This window comes from Mustela nigripes, chromosome 6 (genome assembly GCF_022355385.1).
Source record: "Mustela nigripes isolate SB6536 chromosome 6, MUSNIG.SB6536, whole genome shotgun sequence".
Classification (NCBI taxonomy): Eukaryota; Metazoa; Chordata; class Mammalia; order Carnivora; family Mustelidae; genus Mustela; species Mustela nigripes.
Window position 1 is genome coordinate 123533410 of NC_081562.1, and position 23379 is coordinate 123556788.

A 23379-nucleotide genomic window follows, 5' to 3' on the forward strand; every position below is an offset into this window, starting at 1 on the left:
CCCTTGCTAGGTGGGTCTCCCTGAAGCCCCTCTGAGCTGTCCTGAAGTTACCTTTAGCACATGATAATGCCAAGATCCCCTAGAGGCTGAACTTCTCACCATTTTTTTGAACATACAATGTGTGCAATAGCATGCTGACATGCTGGGCCTGAGCAACTGACTTGAAGTGCTCCCTGCCCCACCCCCTAACACACTGAATAAAAGCTTCCCTATACTAATCCCACAGAGCGCCGTCTGTCCCCTTACTTGTAAGAAGTAATCAAGTCCTTTGTTTTCAACAGTTCCTTGAGTTGTGTTCAACTTGATGCATCTCAAGTGGCAAACCCCTTGAATTTGGTTACACGGACACTGTCATATTGGTAAATAACATTTCCATGCATCTGGCTGATCAAACCAGAAACATCTCTTTCCATCATCCGTCATATCCAATCTCTCATTAAATTCTACTCCTTGTACAAAACAAAACAAACCAAAAAATCCCTAACTCGTGGGGCAAGTTGGTTAAGCGACTGCCTTTAGCTCAGGTCATGAACCCAGGGTCCTGGGATGGAGTCCCACATCTGGCTCCTTGCTCAGCAGGGAGCCTGCTTCTCTCTCTCCTATTTGCTACTCCACCTGCTTGTGCTGTCAAATAAATAAAAATTCTAAAAAAAACCAAAAAAACAAAAAACAAAACCTAACTCATCCCCTTCTTTCCATAACCACTGTCCCCACTTTAGTGGTACATTACCCCCCTCCAGGATTACTGCAATAACATCCTTAACTGAAAACACCTCCGCTCTTGCCCTTCTAATTCTCCACAGAAGCCAGAGTGATCTACTGAAAATGTAAATCTGATCATAGCATTCTGTGCTTAAAAACATCCAATGGTTCCCAATAAACTTAAAATGAAATCCAAAGTCCCATCTTATTAGGGGTGCTTGGGTGGCTCAGTTGGATAAGCAGACAGTTAAGCATCTGCCTTCAGCTCAGGTCATGATCCCAGGGTCTTGGGATGGAGCCCTGGATTGGATCAAGCCCTGCCTCCAATGGCAGGGCTCCCTACTCAACTCCCTGCTTGGTGGGGGTGACTGCTTCTCCTTCTTCCTCTGTCCCTCCCCCTTTCTCTCACTCTTTCTCAAATAAATATATAAAATCTTAAAAAAAAAAAAAAAGGTAAGTTACCTTATTATAACTTCCTCTATGATTTGCCTCACTGCTTCTCCCCCACCTCATTTCTGTCATCACACCATTTAATCACTACATTCTAGCCACGCTGGCCTTATTTTTGTTCCCCCAATCAGCTAAGCTCTTCCTTATCTCAGGACCTGCAGATACCTGGGATAACTGTTTTCTTCCATTCACTCTTTACCTGGCTAACTCCCATTCCATTTTTCTTCATATGTCCATCAGGATTCCACATTTGTCTTCTCCACCTGACAGGCACATTACTGATACTCAATAAATAGCTAATCACTTCATTTTCAATTATCCAGCCAGTACTAGCCAAAAAACAAACAAACAAAAAACCAAGAGAGTGGGATTACACAAAGGAACGTAATTATACGTTCCTGAAACTTGAAAGTATTAAAATTATTTTAAAATCTAAATATGTCCAAAACCTGTTTATTTGCAAAACTGAGAACTCCCCCCCAAAAAACAAAACAAACAAACAAACAAACAAAAACCCTATCAAAATGTTACCATCCAAAAAAGATGATTAAATGAACCAAAGACAAAACATTGTCACAAGTGATTACTCCTGAAAGAAGATAATTAAGAACCCTGGGAATCTTTTTTTCTGCCCTATCTTTTGCTTTATGAAAAAAACGGGACAGGGGCTAAACAAAAATAGTAACGCAAGCAGTCAATAACTTAAAAATGTGTTTATTGGTCTTTTCTGGCCCAAACAAAGAAAAAAAAAAAAAGCAAGCAAGCAAGCAAGCATTCGTGGTACTCAAATTATTACAACGTGTTTGAGTTAAATTCCATTTAAAAAGGAAAGAAAGAATTGGGTATCGGGGTTGTTACAGTAAATCTCCGGAGAGGTGATAAGATAGAAAACATTACTTGTTCCCTTTACATCTAAGGCAAAGGCGTTTCCATCCTCACTCCGCACCCCCCACCCCAGAATGTCCGGCGCTGAACAATGCCTAATGGATTCTCTAGGAAAAATTCCACGCTATCACGCTATCAACCAAGGTCTCCATCATACCGATCTCTACTACAGCGTCCGCCTTCTACTCTCAGCGTAGCCGCGGATCCCTTCTCAATCCTAGGACTCGCTTTGGGTAGATGGCTTCCCTCCTAGGATCCCAAACGAGAAACAGCTTCTACAGAACGCAAACGGCAAACAGCCGCGGGCAAGAAGGGAGGAAAAAAGGGACCGATGCCAGACTCACCTGGGGCTGCACCGTACTCGACAGGGAAAACATCTCCTCCGGGCTCTCAGCTACCTCGCCAGCCTGCCGAAAGTGCCCCTCTGTCCACGGCTCGGCGGGGAGGTGCTGAGCCCTTCTTTCCTTTTCTTTTCCCCTCTCCCCTTACCCCTTACTCTTCCTAGAAACAGAAAATGGCTTCCCCTTCTCACAGCTGCTGCAACGACAATCTGCCCCGGAAGGTAAGGTTCCAACGCACCAGTACTTCCGGGGCAGGTGGGCAATGCTCGGGGGCGTACGTCTGCCGCTTCCCTTTTCCCGGACTGACGTATCTACTGCCGCAGCTGAGGTCCCCTGGCCCCGAAACTAGCTGATGTCCACGTTGAATGATACAAGTGCGGGATCCCCAAGCTCTCTGGCCGTATTTCTTTCTTAAGGGGCGACGGCATCGACCCTCTTAAGTCTTTCTTTGTACACCGAATTTATCAAACTTTCCAGTCTAGTCTCCTTTTCCGACGGGGCCGGACGGTACGATAGTTTGGGTAACTATCACCTCCCTCTTTTGCTACGATTTGGTGCTCTTTATCTTCCCCACAATAAATCGAAAATTCTTCCTGTTCGTTCTAATCCGCTTCAGTCCGGCAAGTTACATCGTGTTTCTATGTCGGATGACAGGGCCAGCCACCGGCTTCCTGCTCATCCAGTTTCTCCACATTCTCGGATTTGCACTAGCCAGACCAAACTGGCTGACATTTCCCGCCAGGGTGCGAGGTCGCGAAGGAGTAAAAACCAAACAAAGAAAGCAAAAGTGAGACGAGGGCAGGGTCCCGTCAACCTCGACTGGATAGTCAGGAGAAACCTCAGGTCTGCGATCGAGATTCCAGTCCGAGTAGCCCCTTTCTCTTGTAGACCAAAAACTGTGCTTCCCCCATTATTACAAAAGAAGTGATTGGGCCGCGGTCCCCGCCCTCGAAGAGTCTGTGGTTGGTTGGAGAATTTCCCAAGGTCCCCGCCCGCGCCTACAAACCAGAGACGACGGGGGCGGGGCTGCGCTGGGGGCGGGGCTGCGCTGGGCTCGGCGCGGCGAGCGCCGCAACGCGGTGGCGTCACTGACGGCGGAGTGCGTGGGCGGGGTCTTACTTTGAACTCAGTTGGCGGGAGTTGTGGCTCGCAAAGGGGCCTTGGCTGATGCTGCAGGCTTCTATCCGGGCTGGCTTACGATGGATCCCACTGCGGGAAGCGAGAAGGAGTGTGAAGAAGACGCGGTTACAGGAGAGTGCGTGAATAGGATCCCAGTGCCAAGACCTCCCTCCATTGAGGAATTCACCATAGTGAAGCCCATCAGCCGTGGCGCCTTTGGGAAAGTGTATCTCGGGCAGAAAGGCGGCAAGTTGTACGCAGTGAAGGTAAGAAGTCGGGGAGAAAAGAAAGGGAAAGAGTCCGGACCTTCGGCCCTCTTTCCTGCCTCCGGGTTGGGCAGGCCCCAGGGCCGCAGGAGCCTATAGAGCGCTGTGACATGACTTCTTACTTGGGGTGACTTGAGCGCCGGCAGGCTGGGTGTCTCGCCTCTGCCCCGCCCTTCCCTTCCTTTCACTCCGCCAATGCTGAGGAGAAGCCAGGATTTCTGAATCATGTTTACCATCTTGATCTTTACCGGGATTAAGTTCGAAACATTAAATTTGAAACAATTATTTAAAGACTGAAACATGTGGGACGCCTGGGTGGCTCAGTTGGTTAAGCGGCTGCCTTCGGCTCAGGTCATGATCCCATCGTCCTGGGATCGAGTCCCACATCTGGCTCTTTGCTCAGCAGGGAGCCTGCTTCTCCCTCTGCCTCTGCCTGCCATTCTGTCTGCCTGTGCTCGCTCTCCCCGCCCCCCGATAAATAAATAAAATCTTAAAAAAAAATAAAATAAAGACTGAAACATGTTAGAACATCTCACTCCTTTATCCTTGCAGCAGCATATATCATTAGGAAAGCACTCAAGAGCTTTCAGTGTATTTGAGCCTCTCCTGGCCTCCCTTGGTCCTCACCCACTCCATAGTTTCGGATTACTCTCAATTTCCGCACTGAGTGAACATGAGAAAGGAAAGAAACGGGCAGGCTGAGAGCTGATGCATTTTCACCTTCCTTGCTATGTGAATATCTATCAGGTCTCTTGGAATTGTACTTGCCTGACTTTGAACAGTACTCTCTGCCTAAAGGCTTCAACACTGAATCTTCTGTATTTCCTCTCTCCGTTTAGTAAAATCACCTTCATCGCTGTCATTCAGGCTAGAAACTTGAGTCATTTTAACTTTCTTCTACTTCATTTGTATAACCAGTGTCTCAGCTAGTCCTGTCAATTCTATCTCCTATTCCTTCTTACCATCCCTTCCTTTCCATTCCGAAGACTACCCAAATACAGGACTTCATTTTTTCTTTGTTTTTTTCTTCCTCCCTCCTACTTTCCCTCCCTCTTTCCTCCTTAAAAGTACTTTTGGTAAATTACAGTTTGGGTAACTATCACCGCTCTCCGATTTTAGAATATATCCATCACTCTAAAAAGATCTGCTGCCTGTCTTCAGTACCTCCCCCTTAACACCCCTGGCCCCAGGATACCAGCAATCTACTTTCTATTTCTACAGATTTGCCTTTTCTCTACATTGCATGTAAATGGAATCTTACAACAGATAGTCTTTTGCATCTAGGTTTTTTGGTTTTGTTTTTACCAGTGTTTTTGAGATTCATCAGACCTTCATTTACATACCTAGACTATTGGAGTAAACCCCTAAGTAGAATCGCTACTTTTTTCATCCACTCCTTAGGCTGTGACTTGCAAGCTAAAGTCCAAACTTCTTAGAAAAACAATCATAGGGCGCCTAAATGTCTCAGTCAGTTGAGCGCTCAGGTCTTGATCCCGGAGTCCTGGGAGTCCCAAATATCGCTTCACTCCTCTTCAAACCTTACCTGACCTTTAAGACCCACTCCATTGAAATTAATTCTTCCTTGCTTCATATGTTCCACCAGTTTTTTGCTTTTCTTTCTACTCTGTTTCCTAATCAGTCATTATTAGTTGTCGAAATAAAAATACCAATTCATTTTTTCGATGAATGTTTGTTGAGTATCCCCTTTGTGTGTAGGGTCTAGGGTCCAGTGTTGCACACAAACATGCGTTCACAGAGCTTCCAATCTAGTGGAATGACAGGTAAAATCATGTTACAGACTGGCTTTGTCAATTTCCCTCAGTTTTCTTATGGAAAGTATATAAGGCTGGAATTTATGGTGTATTAATTATACACATTAATATTGATTTTATTACTCTTAATGAGTCCCTGGAAGAAATATGTCTTTTAGTAATCTTTCTGACAATTGATCTCAATGTTACTGTCTGTTCAGTTTAGTGCTCCAATCTTAATATAGATTATACTACAGTTTTGCTTCTGTACCAGTTACCTGTCAACTTGAAAAGAGCATTTCTTGTTATTTTCTGTAAGACTGCATTTGAGACTGTTAACTTTCAGTAGTTTTAACTATTAAGGTTTTTTTCTTAGGCAAACAAACTTCCAGTATTCTTCCTCTTTCTGATTCAATTCCCACCCATCAAAGAATCAGAAGTTAAAGAAAATTTATTAGCTCCTAATTATCTTTGCCTAGGTTCCTGATTATCTGGGGGCTTGTTAGGAACATTACTACCTTTGAATTTGTTAAAAGACTAGTAGGATGGAACTATTTTTCTACTAAAATGTAGGGCACTAGGGGAGCATGTGTTTACTTCTTGTTCCTTCTCAAAAGGGATGCGATGCCACTTGATGCTAACATAAGCAGTTCTCGGGCGCCTGGGTGGCTCAGTGGGTTAAGCTGCTGCCTTGGCTCAGGTCATGATCTCAGGGTCCTGGGATCGAGTCCTGTATCATCCTGCATCGGGCTCTCTGCTCAGCAGGGAGCCTGCTTTCTCCTCTCTCTCTGCCTGCCTCTCTGCCTACTTGTAATCTCTCTCTGTCAAATAAATAAATAAAATCTTTAAAAAATAAATAAATAAATAAAATAAGCAGTTCTCTGAAGAAATTTTAGTTCTGTTTACCATATTAGCTCTTTTTCTGACCGTTTCCTGAGGGCGATGACAATGACATCTATGTTCTTTCTATCTCTGGTTGTTTTCACAAAGGCAACTCTGAAACCTGAGAACACTCTTGTAATAAAAAAAGAAAATGAATATATTGTTATGTTGTCTCCCATAGGTTGTCAAAAAAGCCGATATGATCAACAAAAATATGACTCATCAGGTACAAGCTGAGAGGGATGCCTTAGCCCTAAGCAAAAGTCCTTTCATTGTCCATTTGTACTATTCCCTACAGTCAGCAAACAATGTCTACTTGGTAAGTAATTAATTTTACATTTTTTTCGTCATTTAGCAATCACCAAATTCACTGAATTAAGAATACTGTTGAGGTGGCAGGGGTGGCACTTGGCTGGCTCAGCCAGGAAAGCATCCAACCCTTGATCTCAGGGTTGTGAAGTCAAGCCCCTCACTGGGTGTAGAGAGTACTTAAAAATAATTTTTTAAAGATTATTTATTTATTTATTTCACAGAGAGAGAGATCACAAATAGGCGGAGAGACAGGCAGAGAGAGGGGGAAGCAGGCTCCCCGCTGAGCAGAGAGCCTGATGCGGGGCTCGATCCCAGGACCCCGAGATCACGACCTGAGCTGAAAGCAGAGGCTCAACCCCCTGAGCCACCCAGGGACCCCCAAAATAAGTTTTTAAGGCATGCATCGGTGGTTCAGTGGGTTAAGTGTCTGCCTTCAGCTCAGGTCATTATCCCAGGGTCCTGGGTTCAAGCCCTGCATCATACTCCCTGCTCAGTAGAGAACCTGCTTCTCTTTCTCCCTCTGCCTGCTGCTCCCCCTGCTTGTACACTTCCTCTCCCTCTTTCTCTATGTCAAATAAATAAATAAATCTTTAAAAATATATATTAAAAAAAAAAAAAAAGAATCCAGTCTCTGTGTTTAGAGTACTTTGGTTTGAATTACAACTTTTGCACATACTAGCTTTATGACTTTGGCCAAGAACTAACAGTGTGTGTGTGTGTGTGTGTGTGTGTGTGTAGGGTGGAGATTTAAGGAATTGTTCTATGGGATTGTCATGGTTGGCAAGTCTGTAATCTTGCAGTGTAAGCCAGCAGACTGTAGACCCAGGGAGTTGATGTTGTAACTCAGGACTGAAAGCAGTGTAGAAGCAGAATTCCTTCTCCTTGGGGTGGGGTGGGGATAGGGGGTATGGAGGAAAACACCTTGATCTTTTTTTCTTTTGATGCTTTCAACTGACTGGATGGGGCCCACCTAGATTATGAAGTGTCATCAGCTTTTACTTAAAGTATACCTAAATGTGGGGTGCCTGGGTTGCTCAGTGGGTTAAAGCATCTGCCTTCAGCTCAGGTCATGATCCCAGGGTCCTGGGATGGAGGCCCGCATCGGGCTCTCTGCTCGACGGGGAACCTGCTTCTCCCGCCTCCCCTCTCTCTGCCTGCCTCTCTGCCTACTTGTGATCTCTGTCTATCAAATAAATAAATAAAATCTTTAAAAAAAAGAAAAAAGTTTACCTAAATGTTAATCTCATCTAAAACACAACTTCAGAGCAACAATTAGGTTCATATTTCGCCAAGTCTCTGAGTACTAGGGATTGGCCAAATGGGACATAAAATTAACTATCCCATGTTAGTTTCCTCATCTGCAAAATGGAGATAATAATAGCACCTACCTCAAAGGTTGTTATAAAATTTTAATAGGTAAATATAAAGCATGTAGAATAATATCTGACACATAGTGCTAAAAATATTTGGTAAGTAAAGGATATATACTAGGAATACTATAAAGTTTGGTGTATAATAAGGCAAGTATTGGGAAGTGGTGGATTTTGAGCAGGCGGACTTTGAGAGTTGCTTGTTTTTCATTTCTAATGAAGAATTTGCAGGAGCGAGAATTGGTGAGGATATTTTAACTACAAATTATAGAGATCTGACTCCTGAGGTAGTGTGGATTAAATGTTTAGCGTCTCCAATAGCTTCTGTTCAGTATGCACAAATGGTTTTCTATGGATGGTTGGCCTTAGGATGTAGTTTTTTGGCCCTGAATTTGTAGTTTATCAACAGAATGTTCATTTCATCATAATGATTTGCCTTCAGGAGTGGAATACCTTTATCCTTGATATGCTAAAGCTTTCTGTAAGTCTGTGGAATATAATTGTGGGACACTTCAACTTTTTGCTGTATCAAAAGCTTGAAACTGAACAGAACATGATATCCAGCTTCAAGCTGTACACCTGAAAATTCAGGGTAGATTATAAAAATAGAGTCTAAAACTCTTTTGGTACCTCATGGTTATATCCATTTTTAGCCTTTCAGAAAATCTATGAGTATATTTAGACTGACATTAAATGTGACTTCAAAGATTAAATGGGAAGACTAGAAAACTTTGGAGAATAAGAGGTTTTTCTAGGAGAGTGGTGAGCACTTTTTTTTCATTTGGACTAATTCAGGATCAATAAAAGTTTTTTTACACAGTTTAAGTACATGAATTATGATCATATTATACTATTGTTCTATACTGGTGACCACATCCTTTCTAATGGCTACACAGAATTATATGGATTTATTAAGGAATTCCATAATTTTTATAACAAACGCCCTATTAATGAGTTGGTTTGGGTTCTTTGACTATTCTAGACAATACTCAAAAAAATAAAATAAAATAAACAACAGTCCAACGAATAGCTTAGCATGAATGGTAGTAGCTAGTTGTAATGACATTCTCTGTAAGCAACAAGACCTGGCAATACTATGGGGAAGGATATTGGAGCAAGGATACAAATTTGTATTGAGGGAATTCACCCTCAGGACAACATTAAGGGCAGCCCTTCAGGAGACCGCCTAGGTTCTAAGAAACCCAGATATGTGGGTCTACTTTTTATAGGACGATTCACTGTCTGAGAGTGTTGAAAAAAATAGAGTAGCAGTAAGAAGGTAAAAACCAAATACTATAATAATAATTGACTTTCCATTTTTTTTTTTTAAAGATTTTATTTATTAATTTGACAGAGAGAAATCACAAGTAGACGGAGAGGCAGCCAGAGAGAGAGGGAAGCAGGCTCTCCGCTGAGCAGAGAGCCCGATGCGGGACTCGATCCCAGGACCCTGAGATCATGACCTGAGCCGAAGGCAGCGGCTTAACCCACTGAGCCACCCAGGCGCCCGACTTTCCATTTTTTTAAGCCTGTGGTAAGCCAAATCTAGTCCACTGTTTCTGCACAGCCTGTGAGCTGAAAATAGTTTTGGCATTTTTTAAATGTTGAAAAAAATCTAAGGAAGAATAATACTTTGTGATAAGTGAAAACTATATGAAATTTGAATTTCAGTGACTAAATACATCTTATTGGAATACAGCCACATTCTTTGTTTACTTATTGTCTATGGCTGCTCTTGGGCTACAACAGAAGATTGAGGTAGTTGCCACACAGACCATATGGCTTGCAAAGCCTAAAATATTTACTATCTGGCTCTTCACAGAAAAAGAAGGAAACACTGACATATTCCGTTCCCAAAGAAGGTAGGGGACTATTTAATCACACACGGCATACAGAACAGTATGTAGTAAAGGCATTAGAGAGCACCAGGAAGACTTAAAGGATTAAAACAATATCCTGTTAGTTTCAGGTGTAAATCATAGCGATTCCATATTTTTATACATTATGAAATGAGCCCCACAATAAGTCTAGTTACCATCTGTCACCAAAGTTATTGCAGTGTCATTGGCTCTATTTCCTGTGTTATACTTTTTTCATCCCTGTAACTTAAGTATTTTATAACTTTTTTTTTTTTTAGAGGGGACAGGGGCAGAGGGAGAGAGAGAATCTTAAGCAGATTCCATGCCCAGCACAGAGCCCAACACCAAATTCGATTTCACGACCCCAAGATCATGACCTGAGCTGAAACCAAGAGTCGGCCACGTAACTGACTGAGCCACCCAGGCACCCCATAACATCTTTATAGAAAGAAAAAATATAACATAAGTTCATGCTGAAATTTCTTTCTTCTTGATGCTGAAATTTCCAATTCAGTGGGAAATCATAGAATTTTATCCAGCATCTTTTAAAAAAAATGTATAACATATAAAAATATTTTGGAAACAATGTATTCTTTTACCCTGACAATCTGGGTTCCTAAAAACATTAATGTAAATACTCATTTGATTTTTTTTTTAATATTTTATTTATTTATTTGACAGAGATCACAAGTAGGCAGAGACGCAGGCAGAGAGAGAGGGGAAAGCAGGCCCTCTGCTGAGCAGAGAGCCTGATGCAGGGCTCGATCCCAGGACCCTGGGATCATGACCTGAGCCGAGGGCAGAGGCTTTAACCTACTGAGCCACCCAGGTGCCCCTCGTTTGCTTTAACTTATAACATTATATATTTAATATTTTCAAAATAACAAAATATCAATATTGTTTTACTAACACTAAAACAACTAGAGTCAATTTAGGACTTTTTTTTTTCCTGTTCTTTTTGTCCTTGGGATATAGTATTAAAATTCTGGTTTTTGAAGTCACTTGAAATCATTTCTGCTTGGTTATAAAACTTGAGATGGTGCTAGTGTCATTTGTTCCCCTTTTGTATCATAGATTTCTACTTAAAAAAGAGAATCCATAAAAGTAGTAGAAGAAGGAGGGGGCGCCTCGGTGGCTCAGTGGGTTAAGCCTCTGTCTTCAGCTCAGGTCATGATCCCAGGTTCCTGGGATCAAGCCCTGCATCAGGCTCTCTGCTCAGCAGAGGGCCTGCTTTCCCCTCTCTCTCTGCCTGCCTCTCTGCCTACTTGTGATCTCTCTCTCTCTCTCTCTCTCAAGTAAATTAATAAAATCTTAAAAAAAAAAAAAAAAGTACTAGAAGAAGGGGCACCTAGACGGCTCAGTCAGTTAAGCGTCTACCTTCCACTCAGGTCATGATCCCAAGGTCCTGGGATTGAGCCCCATCTGGCTTCTTGCTCAGTAGGGAGTCTGCTTCTCCCTCTCCCCCTACCCTTGTTCATACTCTCTCTCTCTCTCTCTCTCATGTGCTCCCTCTAATAAATAATATAAAATCTTTCCCAAAAAAAGTACTAGAAGAAAATTGATGTGAATATTTTTATAATCTTAAATTGATACAGGTCTTACTAAGTACAAAATAAAACATTTTGTATCAAAATGTTTTAATGCAAATGGTATTTTGATACAAAATACCATTTACATAGTCAAATAACAAGTTTGGAGAAAATATTGTTCAGAAAAATACAGAAAAGTCTAATTTTACTACTATGTAAACAGATTTTATACATCAATAAGAAGAAATTAAATACCCAAGTAGAAAAATGGGCAAAGAATAGAAGTGATTCACAAAAGATACATGCAAGACCAAAAATAGGAGCACGTGGCTGGCGCAGTCAGTGGAACATGTGATTCTTGATCTAGGGGTTGTGGGGTCAAGCCCCACACTGGGTGTAGGGATTACTTAATAAAATCTTAAAAAAAAGTGTAAAGATCCGAAATCTCCCTACAAGTCAATAAACATCTAAACAAGTCCTTTTGTTCTTAGATTGACAAAGAGAGAAAGGATCAGTAATTATTGTTGATGAGGACATAAGAAACATTCTCATGAGCTCAAGTGCAGTATGTTTACTTATTTATTTACGTACTACTGAATTATAAACTCACTGAGGAGACATTTTATTTTTGCTTATATTTCCAGTGCTAGCACCGTGTGTAGCACAGACTTGGGGCTTAGTAAATGTTTTAATGATTGATGTCATCAACAAAAACTGACTAATCTCTATATACCAGGGAAACTACTGACCTAAAGAGGAAAGAAAGGACTTTGTTTTATGAAGGTCTTACTAGGCAGTATTTTATATCTTAAAAACGATACAGATTTTTAAGAATAATGACAGTGCATGTAAAAGGAACAGTAGAGCTTTGCAACCACCTAGCAATATTGGAGTTAGACAAGAATCATCTACAGTCACATGATGTTAAGATCAGTGCTTGAAATCTGTTGGGAAACAGGTTATTTACGTACACTCAACATATTTCCTCCATTACTTCTTAATTACCAGGGGCTTAAAAAAAAAAAGTACTTCATTGGAGAAATCTGGAAGTCACCACCTGAACTAAGTGATCAAAGTCAACATCCCCAGTAATGGAACATGCTGACAGTAGTTGTCTCACCTAGTGGGAGTGTCTCCAAGAACGAATCGACATTACTTACCTAGAATTCCTGTCAAAAATGCAAACCTGAATTGAATAGTGAGGAAATAATCGGATGTCAGGAAAGACTGCCCCCCTCTACAAGGCAAAAATCTGTCCCAGATTAAAGGAGACTAAAGAGATATGATAACTAAATGCCATGGAGGTCCTGGCTAGGGCAGGGTGGTAAGATATCTTACCAAAGATATTTATTTAGATACTCAGAGAAATTTGAATACAACTATCAATTAGATAATAGTATTAGTGTTAAATTCCTTGAATTTTATTATGCTGTAGTTAGGTAAGAATATTCTTGTTAGGAGAGACACGATGAAGAATTTTGTGGCGACCGGTCATGATCTCAACTCTATTCTCTGGTTATTTAGTAAAAACGTTAAAGCTACAAATATCATTTGTTAATGTTGCCACACTTTGAAACTGTTTAGTCTGAATAAAAATCATGCATTTATGCTAATAATCATGTTCCTTTGTTTATTATGTAATATAATTATGTTATTAACAAACACTTATTTTATATTTATACATTTGGAGAGGAAGAAAGCAAATGGGCAAAATGCTCACAGTGGTGAATCTAGATGAAGAGTACAAGGGACTGTTCTTATACCTTTCTGGAAGTCTGAATTTTTATTCAGATTAAGCAGTTCAAATTCAACTTAAAAAAAAGATATGGCAACATGAGCAAACTTCATATTAATGTGTACTGAGTAAGATCAAGAAAATGTATCTATTACAGAGCCATGCTAAAAATAGATAACTATAATACTCAAAAATTATTTTTGAGGTAATCAAACCATATTGTTTTTATTTTATAACATTTGTATTCCTTTTTGATAGGTAATGGAATATCTTATTGGTGGTGATGTCAAGTCTCTCCTACATATATATGGTTATTTTGATGAAGAGATGGCCGTGAAATATATTTCTGAAGTAGCCTTGGCTCTAGACTACCTTCACAGACATGGAATCATCCACAGGTAAAGACGGACTTTTCTACAAACTATTAGTTAAGTATAAATCCTTTGCCTCTTACAAACTATTAGTTAAAACCACAGTTAATCAAATTATGTATTAAATATTTGAGTTTGAAATGTTTGCATAAGCATTTGCCCATGTAAAGTTTGGTAGTAACTAGTGTGAGTTTAAAAATTCCATCAGCTTGAGACGCCTTTGTAACTCAGTGAGGTAAGCATCTGCCTTCAGCTCAGGTCCTGATCCCAGGGTCCTAGAAACGAGCCCCATGTTAGGCTCCCAGCTCAGTGGGGAGTCTCCTTCTCCCTCTCCCTCTGCCCCTCCTCCTGCTCGTGCTCTCTCTTTCTCTATTTCTCTCATAAATAAATAACATTTTTTGAAAGATTTTATTTATTTATTTATTTGACAGAGAGAGAGAGATCACAAGTAGGCAGAGAGGCAGCCAGAGAGAGAGAGAGGGAAGCAGGCTCCCTGCTGAGCAGAGAGCCCAATGCAGGACTTGATCCCAGGACCCTGAGATCATGACCTGAGCCGAAGGCAGCGGCTTAACCCACTGAGCCACGCAGGAGCCCAAATAAAATCTTTTCTTTAAAGAGTAAATAAAAGCACTAAGTTTTTTAAAAATGTATAAATTCCATCAATTCTTGTTTCCTCCCCCCTCCCTATGCTTTGAATATGTTGCTTTGAACATGGGTACACCATTTTGTTGTGAAGAATATTGAACCTTTTTTCCACCCCCTTACCATCATACAGAAGTGTTATACTTTGGGGTGCCAAGGTGGCTCAGTTGTTAAGCATCTGCCTTTGGCTCAGGTTGTGATATCTGTATTTTGGGATTGAGCCCTGCATTGGGCTCCCTGCTCAGTGAGCCTGCTTCTCTCTCTCCCTCTGCCTGTTGCTCCCCCTGCTGTTCTCTCTCTCTTTCTTTCAAATAAATAAAATCATAAAAAATAAATTTATTTATTTAAATAAAAAGTGCTGTATTTTATAATGCCAACTGATTTGCGGTGTTTTACTCTGTGCAAAGGAAGTCATGTTCTAAGTGGCTCTTCTCTATTAAGATTTAATCTTACCCTCCATGAAAGAGGTAAATATGAATTTGGTGTAGCCTGAAACTGTTTTTTATCTAATGAGGTTTATTTGTTATAATGGACTATCTACTGAATAATGCCAAAGATAATCTAGTATTAAATTGGTTAACTTTCTCGTTGGTTCAAATATACAGAAGATAATTTACTTTTGAGAGTGGTTTTTTGCACTCTCAAAGCCAGCAGTAAGTGCCTTGTTTTAGTGAAAATAAATAGAGATTGAGTCTTCTGAAATTTCTGGGTTTTCCCCTGCTAATTCTACATCAACACTAGCTCTTTTTTAATTGTCTACTATTTGTTTTTTGTATGTGCAGGGATTTGAAACCAGACAATATGCTTATTTCTAATGAAGGTCATATTAAATTAACAGATTTTGGCCTTTCCAAAGTTACTTTGAATAGAGGTAAGAAAAACAGGAGGTAAGTACGTTTTTAAAAACCCAACAACTACTTACTATTAACTTACACTATTTTGTTTGCTTATAATGCTAAAATTTGATGATTATTTGTTTCAAAAGAGACTAGAAAGGTATAATGGTATTTCCTTTCAACTGAAGATGAAAAATGAAAAAAAGTGGCACCTGGGTGGCTCAGTGGGTTAAACCTCTGCCTTTGGCTTGGGTCATGATCTCGGGGTCCTAGGATTGGGCCCCTGTCAGGCTCTCTGCTTGGCAGGGAGCCTGCTTCCCCTCTCTCTCTCTTTGCCTGACTCTCTGCCTACTTGTGATCTCCGCCTGTCACTAAAATAAATAAAATCTTTTAAAAAAAAAAAGAAAAATGGGGGAAAGAAAGGATGAGAAATGGAAATAATCATTCCTAAATCATCAAGGACATTCAAAGTTCTTTGGATCCTCAAAGAGGAAGTCAAAATTTCTGTTCTTCTGACTTTGTGTCTACCGAAACTGGTTTGACCAATTAAACATCAGTAAAGTGACTAAAATAACTATACAATGATAAACAGTGATACCTACAGAACTTATTCAAACTGACAGAACCACAACCAAGACCTTGATAAACAAGGGCAAAGAAAATGAGCACAATTCACACACACACACGTATATGGGAGTGTATTAATTTCACTCTAGGTAATGAAAGAAATGCTAATTTAAAAAATAATAAATGAGTCATTTCACTGTTAAACTAGGCAAAAAAAGAAAAAAAGAGAGAGAGAGAGGGAGAGAGAACTGAAGATCTAAAATTAATGAGACTGCAAAACCATAGTTAGTTTTTCCAGAACCATTGTAAATTAACACAGTGCTTTCCAAAGGTTATCAACCAGTGTGTTTTAAGAAACAAAAGAGTTTAGGATGCCTGGGTGGCTCAGTTGGTTAAGTGACTGCCTTCAGCTTGGGTCATGGTCCTAGAGTCCTGGGATAGAGTCCTTTGTCGGGCTCCCCGCTCAGCAGGGAGTCTGTTTCTCCCTCTGACCATCCCCCTGTCATACTCTCTCTCTCGCTCTTGCTCTCGCTCTTGCTCTCAAATAAATAAATAAAATTAAGAATTTAAGAAAAGAAACAAAAGAGTTTAATTCTTTTTGACCTAGTTAGTCTATCTTAGAGTTTTTCTAAGGAAATGGTTCAAGAGAACAAAATATATGAATAAAACTTTGTAGCAGGATTGTTTCTAATAGGGAGAAACTAGAAATTCCTTAAGTTTATCATAGAAACATGGAGATGTTTCTATGAGAGCTTACCGACTTGGTAGCATATTAAATTATTAAAATGGTAGCAGATAGAAATAAATGAACAGGAGAGCACAAAATTGGGCTTATAAATTATAAACCATAGGATTATAATTATTGGAAAATAAATACACACCTATAATTCTTTATTTGCAAGTACACACTTCAAAAGTTTTGAATACCTAAGGATTTTCATTTAGTTTGATAAAATTTGACCTGAGCTGATGGGGGCTCTTTATGGTTTTTATTTGTCCCATTTCACATAACTACTCAGATTCTTCACAGCAGCAATAATAATATTTTAGTACAGGTGGCTAGATGAGATGCCACAAGAGATGTTCCTTACTATACAGTATACTGGGTTTTTACCCAAAGAAAACAAAAGTACTAATTTGAAAAGATAAGGCACATCCTTATGTTGATTACAGCAGTATTTCCAATAGCCAAGATAGGGAAGAAATCCAAGCGTCCATCAATAGATGAATTGATAAAGAAGATATGGTGTGCAGACCCACACACTAGGATATTACTCAGCCGTAAAAAAGAATGAGGCCTTGTCATTTGTGACAACACGGGCAGACCTAGAGGGTATTATGCTAAGTGAATGAAGTCATACAGAAAGACAAGTACCCTGTGATTTCACTTATATCATGGAACCTAAAAACCAAAACAGACAAAAAAAGTGGAGACAGACCCATTAATACAGTGAACAGACTGATGATTGTGGGAGAGAAAAGGCAAAAGGGCAAAATGGGTGAAAGGGAGTCAGAGACATAGGCTTCCATTATGGAATTATTCCAGTTATGGATATATATTCCACATTATTCCAGTTATGGAATGAGTAAGTGATGAGGATGAAAAGTACAGGATAGTGAATATAGACAATAATATTGTAATAGTATTGTATGGTGACAGACAGTAGCTACACTTGTGGCAAACATGGTATAACATATAGAGTTGTTGAATCACTAGGTTGTGCACCGGAAACCAAGGTAAAATTATGTGTCATATCTCAATAAAAAAACAAAAAAAAACTAAAAAGATCACTATATATTCATCACCTTCCCTTTCTAAAATCTAAACATTTTAAAATTGTGAGGCAAATCTAACCCCCTGGGATTCAGGTAAGATACTGAAAAAGTCATAAATCCAATAAATTTTGTGGTGATATCCGATAAATTTTATATGGTGATATAACAGTTTAATATTTTTTATTTTATTTTTTTCCTACCTGATAATTTATTTAAAATTTGGCTCCCATAGGAAAGTTGGCTCAGTTTGTAGAGCACGCAACTCTTGATCTTGGGGTCATGAGTTCAATCCCCACACTGAGTAGTAGATAGCTTACATGAAAAATAAAAATAATAAAAATAAAATAAAATTTGCCTCCCAAATAATTCTCTATTTGTATTACTATAAATAGTAATATGAGAAACATTTTAAGTATACAGATTCTGAATTTGGTTTTTGTCCTTTTTTTTTTTTTTTTAAAGATTTTATTTATTTGTCAGAGAGTGAGAGTACACACAAGCAGACAGAGTGGCAGGCAGAGGCAGCGAGAGAAGCAGGCTCCCTGCCTAGCAAGGAGCCCGATGTGGGACTCGATCTCAGGACCCTGGGATCATGACCTGAGCCAAAGGCAGCGGCTTAACCAACTGAGCCACCCAGGCGTCCCTGTCCTTTTTTTTTTGATAGTGTTAAGAAATCCATAATATAAAATTTACCATTTTTAAAAAGTATACATTTCAGTAGTATTAACTATATTTATATTAACTATATTTACATTGTTGTGCAACAGATCTCTAGAACTTTTTCATCTTGCAAAACTGAAACTCTATATCCTAAATTCCCCTCCCCCCCAGCCCCAGCAACCACAATTCTTTTTTCTTTATCTGTGAGTTTGATTACTTTAGGTACCTCATATAAGTAGAATTATAGACTATTTGTCATTTTGTGACTGACTTATATCATTTAGCATAATGTCCTCAAGTTTCATCCACATCATAGCAGGTAACAGTATTTCCTTCTTTTTAAAGGCTGAATAACATTCTGTTACATGTATATATGCCACTTCTTAAATCTATTTATGTGTTAGTGGACGTTTGGGTTGCTTCTCCTGACTACTGTGAATTATGCAACGAACATGAGTGTATAAATCTCTCTTATAGACCCTGCTCTCAATTCTTACCTATATATAGTCGGTAGTGGAACTCCTGGGTCATATAGTGATTCTATTTTTAATTTTTTGAGGAGCCTCTATTGTGTTTTTCATAGTGACTCCACATAGTGGAGGATACTGATGCTGGGGTTGTGAGTTCAATCCCCACATTGAGTGTAGAGATTAGTTAAAAATAAAATCTTTAGAGATGCCTGGGTGGCTCAGTCATTAGCCATCTGCCTTCAGCTCAGGTCATGGTTCCAAGGTCCTGGGATCCAGTCCTGCATCAGTCTCCCTACTCAAGAGGAGGCCTATTTCTCCCTCTCCCATTCCCCCTGCTTGTGTTCCCTCTCTCTGTCAAAAAAATAAATAAAATCTTTAAAAATAATAATAAAATAAAATCCTTTTTTAAAAAAGTCTGACACCACATAGAATATCACACTTTTCCTACCATTTGTGGGGCGTGGGGTGGGGTGATTATTTTTTAAATTATTTTTTAAGGAGTGCCTGGGTGGCTCAGTCAGTTGGGCATTTGCCTTTAGCTCAGGTCATGATCCCAGGGCAGGGTCCTGGGTTTGAGCCTCGAATAAGGCTCCCTGCTCACTACTCCTTCTGCCTGCCACTCCCCCTGCTTGTGCATATTCTCCCTCTCTCTCTCTCTGTCAAGTAAATTTTAAAAATCTTGAAGTAAATAAATAAATACATATATAAAGTTTTAACGTAATCTCTATACCCAGGTAGGGCTCTAATTTATGACCTAGAGATCAGGAGTCACGTGCTCTACTGCCTGAGCCAGCCAACACCCACCATTTTTGATGTCTAGAGAAAACAGTACCTTATGTGTGAATGTTGAATTATTTTACAAAGTTATGTACTGAAACTGATAAAAATTCTGTATCAGTTTCTATCTTGACCTATACTTGCACATGTTAGTTCACAGGGGAGCCCGTAGTTTGTACTAATTCCTTAAATAGATTGTGATGTTGGAATTTTATTTATATTCCTAATATTCCTTCTTAATTTTTCTTACCGCATCCTCTTCTAGTATTTGATTTATCAAGAATTATTTTTTTGCCAGTTAGCTAATACTCTTGTTTAGTGACTGAGTACTCCCTAATTTAGGTCATTACACTGTGTTCTAGTCATTCCAGAGCAAGACTCTGTTCTATCAAAGTTTCATGATTTCAATCAGTTGCTTTTTTTTAAATAGGGAAAAATTGTTTTCTTTCTTTTTTTTTTTTTTTTTTTGACCCCTTTCATCCATTTCTCCTGTCCCCACCTCTTGCCTCTGGCTTCCACCAGTCTGTTCTCTGTACCTGTAAGCTTAGTTTTGTTTTGTTTTTTAAGATTCCATATATAATAGAGATCATACATTATTTGTCTTTCTCTTTCTGATTGGTTGTGTATTTTTATACTGTGGCATGGTGGCTTCTCTGGATATGTTCATCTTACATAAGCAGTATTATAGATATTGTGGGGGACAAAATTCTGAATAGATGATTTTCGACTAGTAAGTCAATGACATTGAAGTTTTTGAAGAATTTCATATATTTTTCTTTCTATACACAGACATCAACATGATGGATATCCTTACAACACCATCAATGGCTAAACCTAGACAAGACTACTCAAGAACCCCAGGACAAGTGTTATCTCTCATCAGCTCTTTGGGATTTGTAAGTACTTGATTAGAAAAAAAGTCACATAACATGCCCTTTCATGATTGCCGTTTAAAACTGAATCCTTTTTTAAAATAAATGTTCAAAATAAATTTAAGTATCAAGCATGTTGAGTTACTTTAACATTATCTACTTAGGTGGTATAACAGTTTATGTATTTAAGTGGTGTTTTTGTAGAGGTAAATCTTAGCATTTGTTTTTGTTTTTCTCTCTTTAATAGTACACACCAGTTGCAGAAAAAAACAAAGACTCTGCAAATATTCTTTCACCCCATGTATCTGAAACATCGCAGCTTTCTCAAGGACTAGTTTGTCCTCTGTCTGTAGATCACAGGGATGCTACTCCTTACTCTAGCAAACTACTAAATTCATGTGAGTATAAAAGAAAAAGTAGTTTATTCCATTAAATGTGTCTTTTGAGGAAAAAAGTATTTTTTAACTTTTAAATTTCTAGTATAGGTATGAGATACAAATACTTGAACAATCTGTGGCATTCCTATATTTCCTCATGTAAATGCCATTTTTGACACAGATTGTTACAGATCTTTTTTTTTTTTTTTTAAATAAAGATTTTATTTTTATTTTAAGTAATCTCTATACCTAACATGGGCCTGGAATTTATAACCCCAAGATCAAGAGTCACATGCTCAACTAACTGAACCAGCGTGGTGCTTAAAGACTTAAAGACTTAGATCTTTAAGTCAATGGATTAAAATCCCTAGCTAATGAGAGATTCTTCCGTTAGCTTGGTATTAGAATGACCATTGGGTAAGTTTCATTGTACTGGGTCTATGGAAATCTTTATGTTGAGAATATATATATATATATATATATATAATATTTTGTGTCTGTCTTTATAAAATTATTTCCAAAAGACTTTGAAATAAAATAGTTGAAGTAAAGATAAAATTTTTCATTAGGACACAATAAAAAACAGAAGTTAAGTAATAGAGGAAGAGAATGAGACATCTGGAGAGCACTTAACTTCCCCTTTCATAACTTAGCAATGGTGGATGATTTAGTTCCCTGCACTTAATGTTCTTTATCTTGGGAATGTGAATAACGATGCTTTATAGAGCAATTAGGGTTACATGTTTTCATGGATGTTACCTCATTTTCAGTTTGGTCCTCAAATCCGCACATATCCAGGATATCTCACTTATAAATGAGAAAACTAATGTTTGAAAATGTTTAGTTCTACACTAGTAAGTGAGAAAGCCAATCCCTGATTTCAACTACAATTTTCTGTCCATTGACCCTTTCTTCCAAAGTCATTGAGTCTTAATTCTTCTGTCAAAATCACTTCTGTGGAAATCAAAATGGCTGAAAAACATATATATCTTTGATAAATACAAAACTACTAAAATACAGAATATGCAGGTGTTACTATAGCCTTACTCTTTTTTTTAATAGCCTTACTCTTTTTTTTTATTTTATTTATTTATTTGCTAGAGAAAGAGAGAGAGAGAGCGAGCACAGGCAGGCAGAGTGGCAGCAGGGGCAGAGGGAGAAGCAGGCTCCCCGCCGAGCAAGGAGCCCCATGTGGGACTCGATCCCAGGACGCCGGGACCATGACCTGAGCTGAAGGCAGCCGCTCAACCAACTGAGCCACCCACACGTCCCTATAGCCTTACTCTTAAGTGAAAATAATTACATCTCCCTTAGTCTTTTTTTTTTTTTTTTAATCAAGTCAACCGGGGCAAGGTGCTGCACTGGTCACCCAGTGGATATCAAGATGAGTAAGAGAAGTCCTTTTCTCAGAAGAGCTTATAATTCTGTGTTGATTACATGTGTAAAGGAATAACAATAGCAAGCCTCTACAATAAAATCATAAGGAGGATATTGTGATACAACACAGAAAGTGTTAAATGCTAACTGGGAAAATCAGGAATGGTTCTCAGTAAAGATATAGTAGTAGTTCCAAGTGTATTGGAAAAGGGCATTTAGGTAGAGTTATGACCAAAGGCACTGACACTTGGAAGTATTCAATCTTCAGACAATGGGGACTAAATGTGTAATGTGAGAATGGGAAGCATGTGCAATGGGAAAGGAAGCTTAGCAAGAAGATGGGCAAGGATCAAGTGTCATTACAGGGAATCGAGAAGCTGTAGGGAATCATCAAAAGTCCCAAAGAGGGGCGCCTGTGTTGCTCAGATGGTTAAGCATCTGCCTTTGGCTCCAGTCCTGATCCCAGGGTCCTGGGATTGAGTTCTGCATTGGGCTCCCTGCTCAGCAAGGAGCCGCTTCTCCCTCTCCCTCTGCCCCTGCTTGTGATCTCTCTCTGTCAAATAAAAAAAAAATCTTAAAACATACACACACATGCACATACACACACACAAGTTCCAAAGAAAGGAATGGTCTGATCATATCACTGATATAGAAAGAACTCCTTAGCCAATATACAGTATGCACATGGCATTGGGGTAGAAACAAATTTCCATATTACTAGGGGGAGGCAAGCTGAGCAGTTTAGTCAAATATCAAGGTCAGTGTCCAGTGAGTTTCAGGAATTTCATTGAGAGGGTTTATGTATCAAAAAAACGTTCTGGATGGCCACTGACATTCTATTTCTAGTTTTAAAGTTCCAAGATTCATTAAATCAAAAAACTGTAGGAATTTACTTGAAATTAAAGTCGTGTGTTCACCCTCTTAGGGAAAGAAAAAATAAAATAAACATATTTTTATATACATAGAAAATCTATATATGCACATATTCTGATCTTTCATAAAAGCATCATTGCCTGTTTTGTCTCATAAGTTCAGGAACAACAGTTGTTAACATCATTATATGATACACATGTATCATGTAGGTGCTGCTGCTTTCTTGTCCTGGCCTGCTGTTAGCAATTCACTATTAGGTATCTTACCCAGTAGTATAAAACACAACATACTTGTGAGCACATAAACCTCAATATTAGAATAAAGCTATGTTTTTTATTTGAGAGAGAGCGAGCGCACAGGCAGGAGGGGCAGAGAGAGGGAGAGAGCGTCTCAAGACTCTGTGCTAAGCGTGGAGCCCGACACAAGACTCCATCTCACAATCCTGAGACCAGGACCTGAGCAGAAACCAAGAGTCACACCCGTAACTGATTGCACCACCCAGGTGCCCCTAAAGCAATGGTTTTAATTAAATACAAATTGAACTGAGTAAATTTAGTCACATTCCAATCTTATATCATAT

General features: G+C 39.2%; 3 protein-coding genes across 15 annotated transcripts in view; 1 reads left to right on the forward strand and 2 right to left on the reverse strand.

The window, feature by feature from the left end:
- Nucleotides 1-2464, reverse strand: part of YME1L1 (YME1 like 1 ATPase) — a 50866-nt gene extending 48402 nt beyond the window's left edge. For both annotated transcript variants that reach the window (XM_059404123.1, XM_059404122.1), the window contains exon 1: nt 2382-2464. In XM_059404123.1, the coding sequence (XP_059260106.1) occupies nt 2382-2414 (33 nt within the window). In that variant the 5' untranslated portion in view covers nt 2415-2464. The remainder of the gene's footprint in view (nt 1-2381) is intronic.
- A 988-nt stretch (nt 2465-3452) lies between these two features.
- The window catches only part of ACBD5 (acyl-CoA binding domain containing 5), a 94250-nt gene continuing 74323 nt past the window's right edge, over nt 3453-23379 (reverse strand). For all 9 annotated transcript variants that reach the window (XM_059404131.1, XM_059404130.1, XM_059404126.1 and 6 more), the window contains one exon: nt 3453-3587. In XM_059404131.1, coding sequence (XP_059260114.1) covers nt 3494-3587 — 94 coding nt within the window. In that variant the 3' untranslated portion in view covers nt 3453-3493. The remainder of the gene's footprint in view (nt 3588-23379) is intronic.
- MASTL (microtubule associated serine/threonine kinase like) overlaps nt 3499-23379 on the forward strand; it is a 34385-nt gene continuing 14504 nt past the window's right edge. For all 4 annotated transcript variants that reach the window (XM_059404118.1, XM_059404120.1, XM_059404119.1 and 1 more), the window contains exons 1-6: nt 3499-3763; nt 6578-6715; nt 13460-13599; nt 14997-15085; nt 20090-20196; nt 20420-20570. In XM_059404118.1, coding sequence (XP_059260101.1) covers nt 3578-3763; nt 6578-6715; nt 13460-13599; nt 14997-15085; nt 20090-20196; nt 20420-20570 — 811 coding nt within the window. In that variant the 5' untranslated portion in view covers nt 3499-3577. The remainder of the gene's footprint in view (nt 3764-6577; nt 6716-13459; nt 13600-14996; nt 15086-20089; nt 20197-20419; nt 20571-23379) is intronic.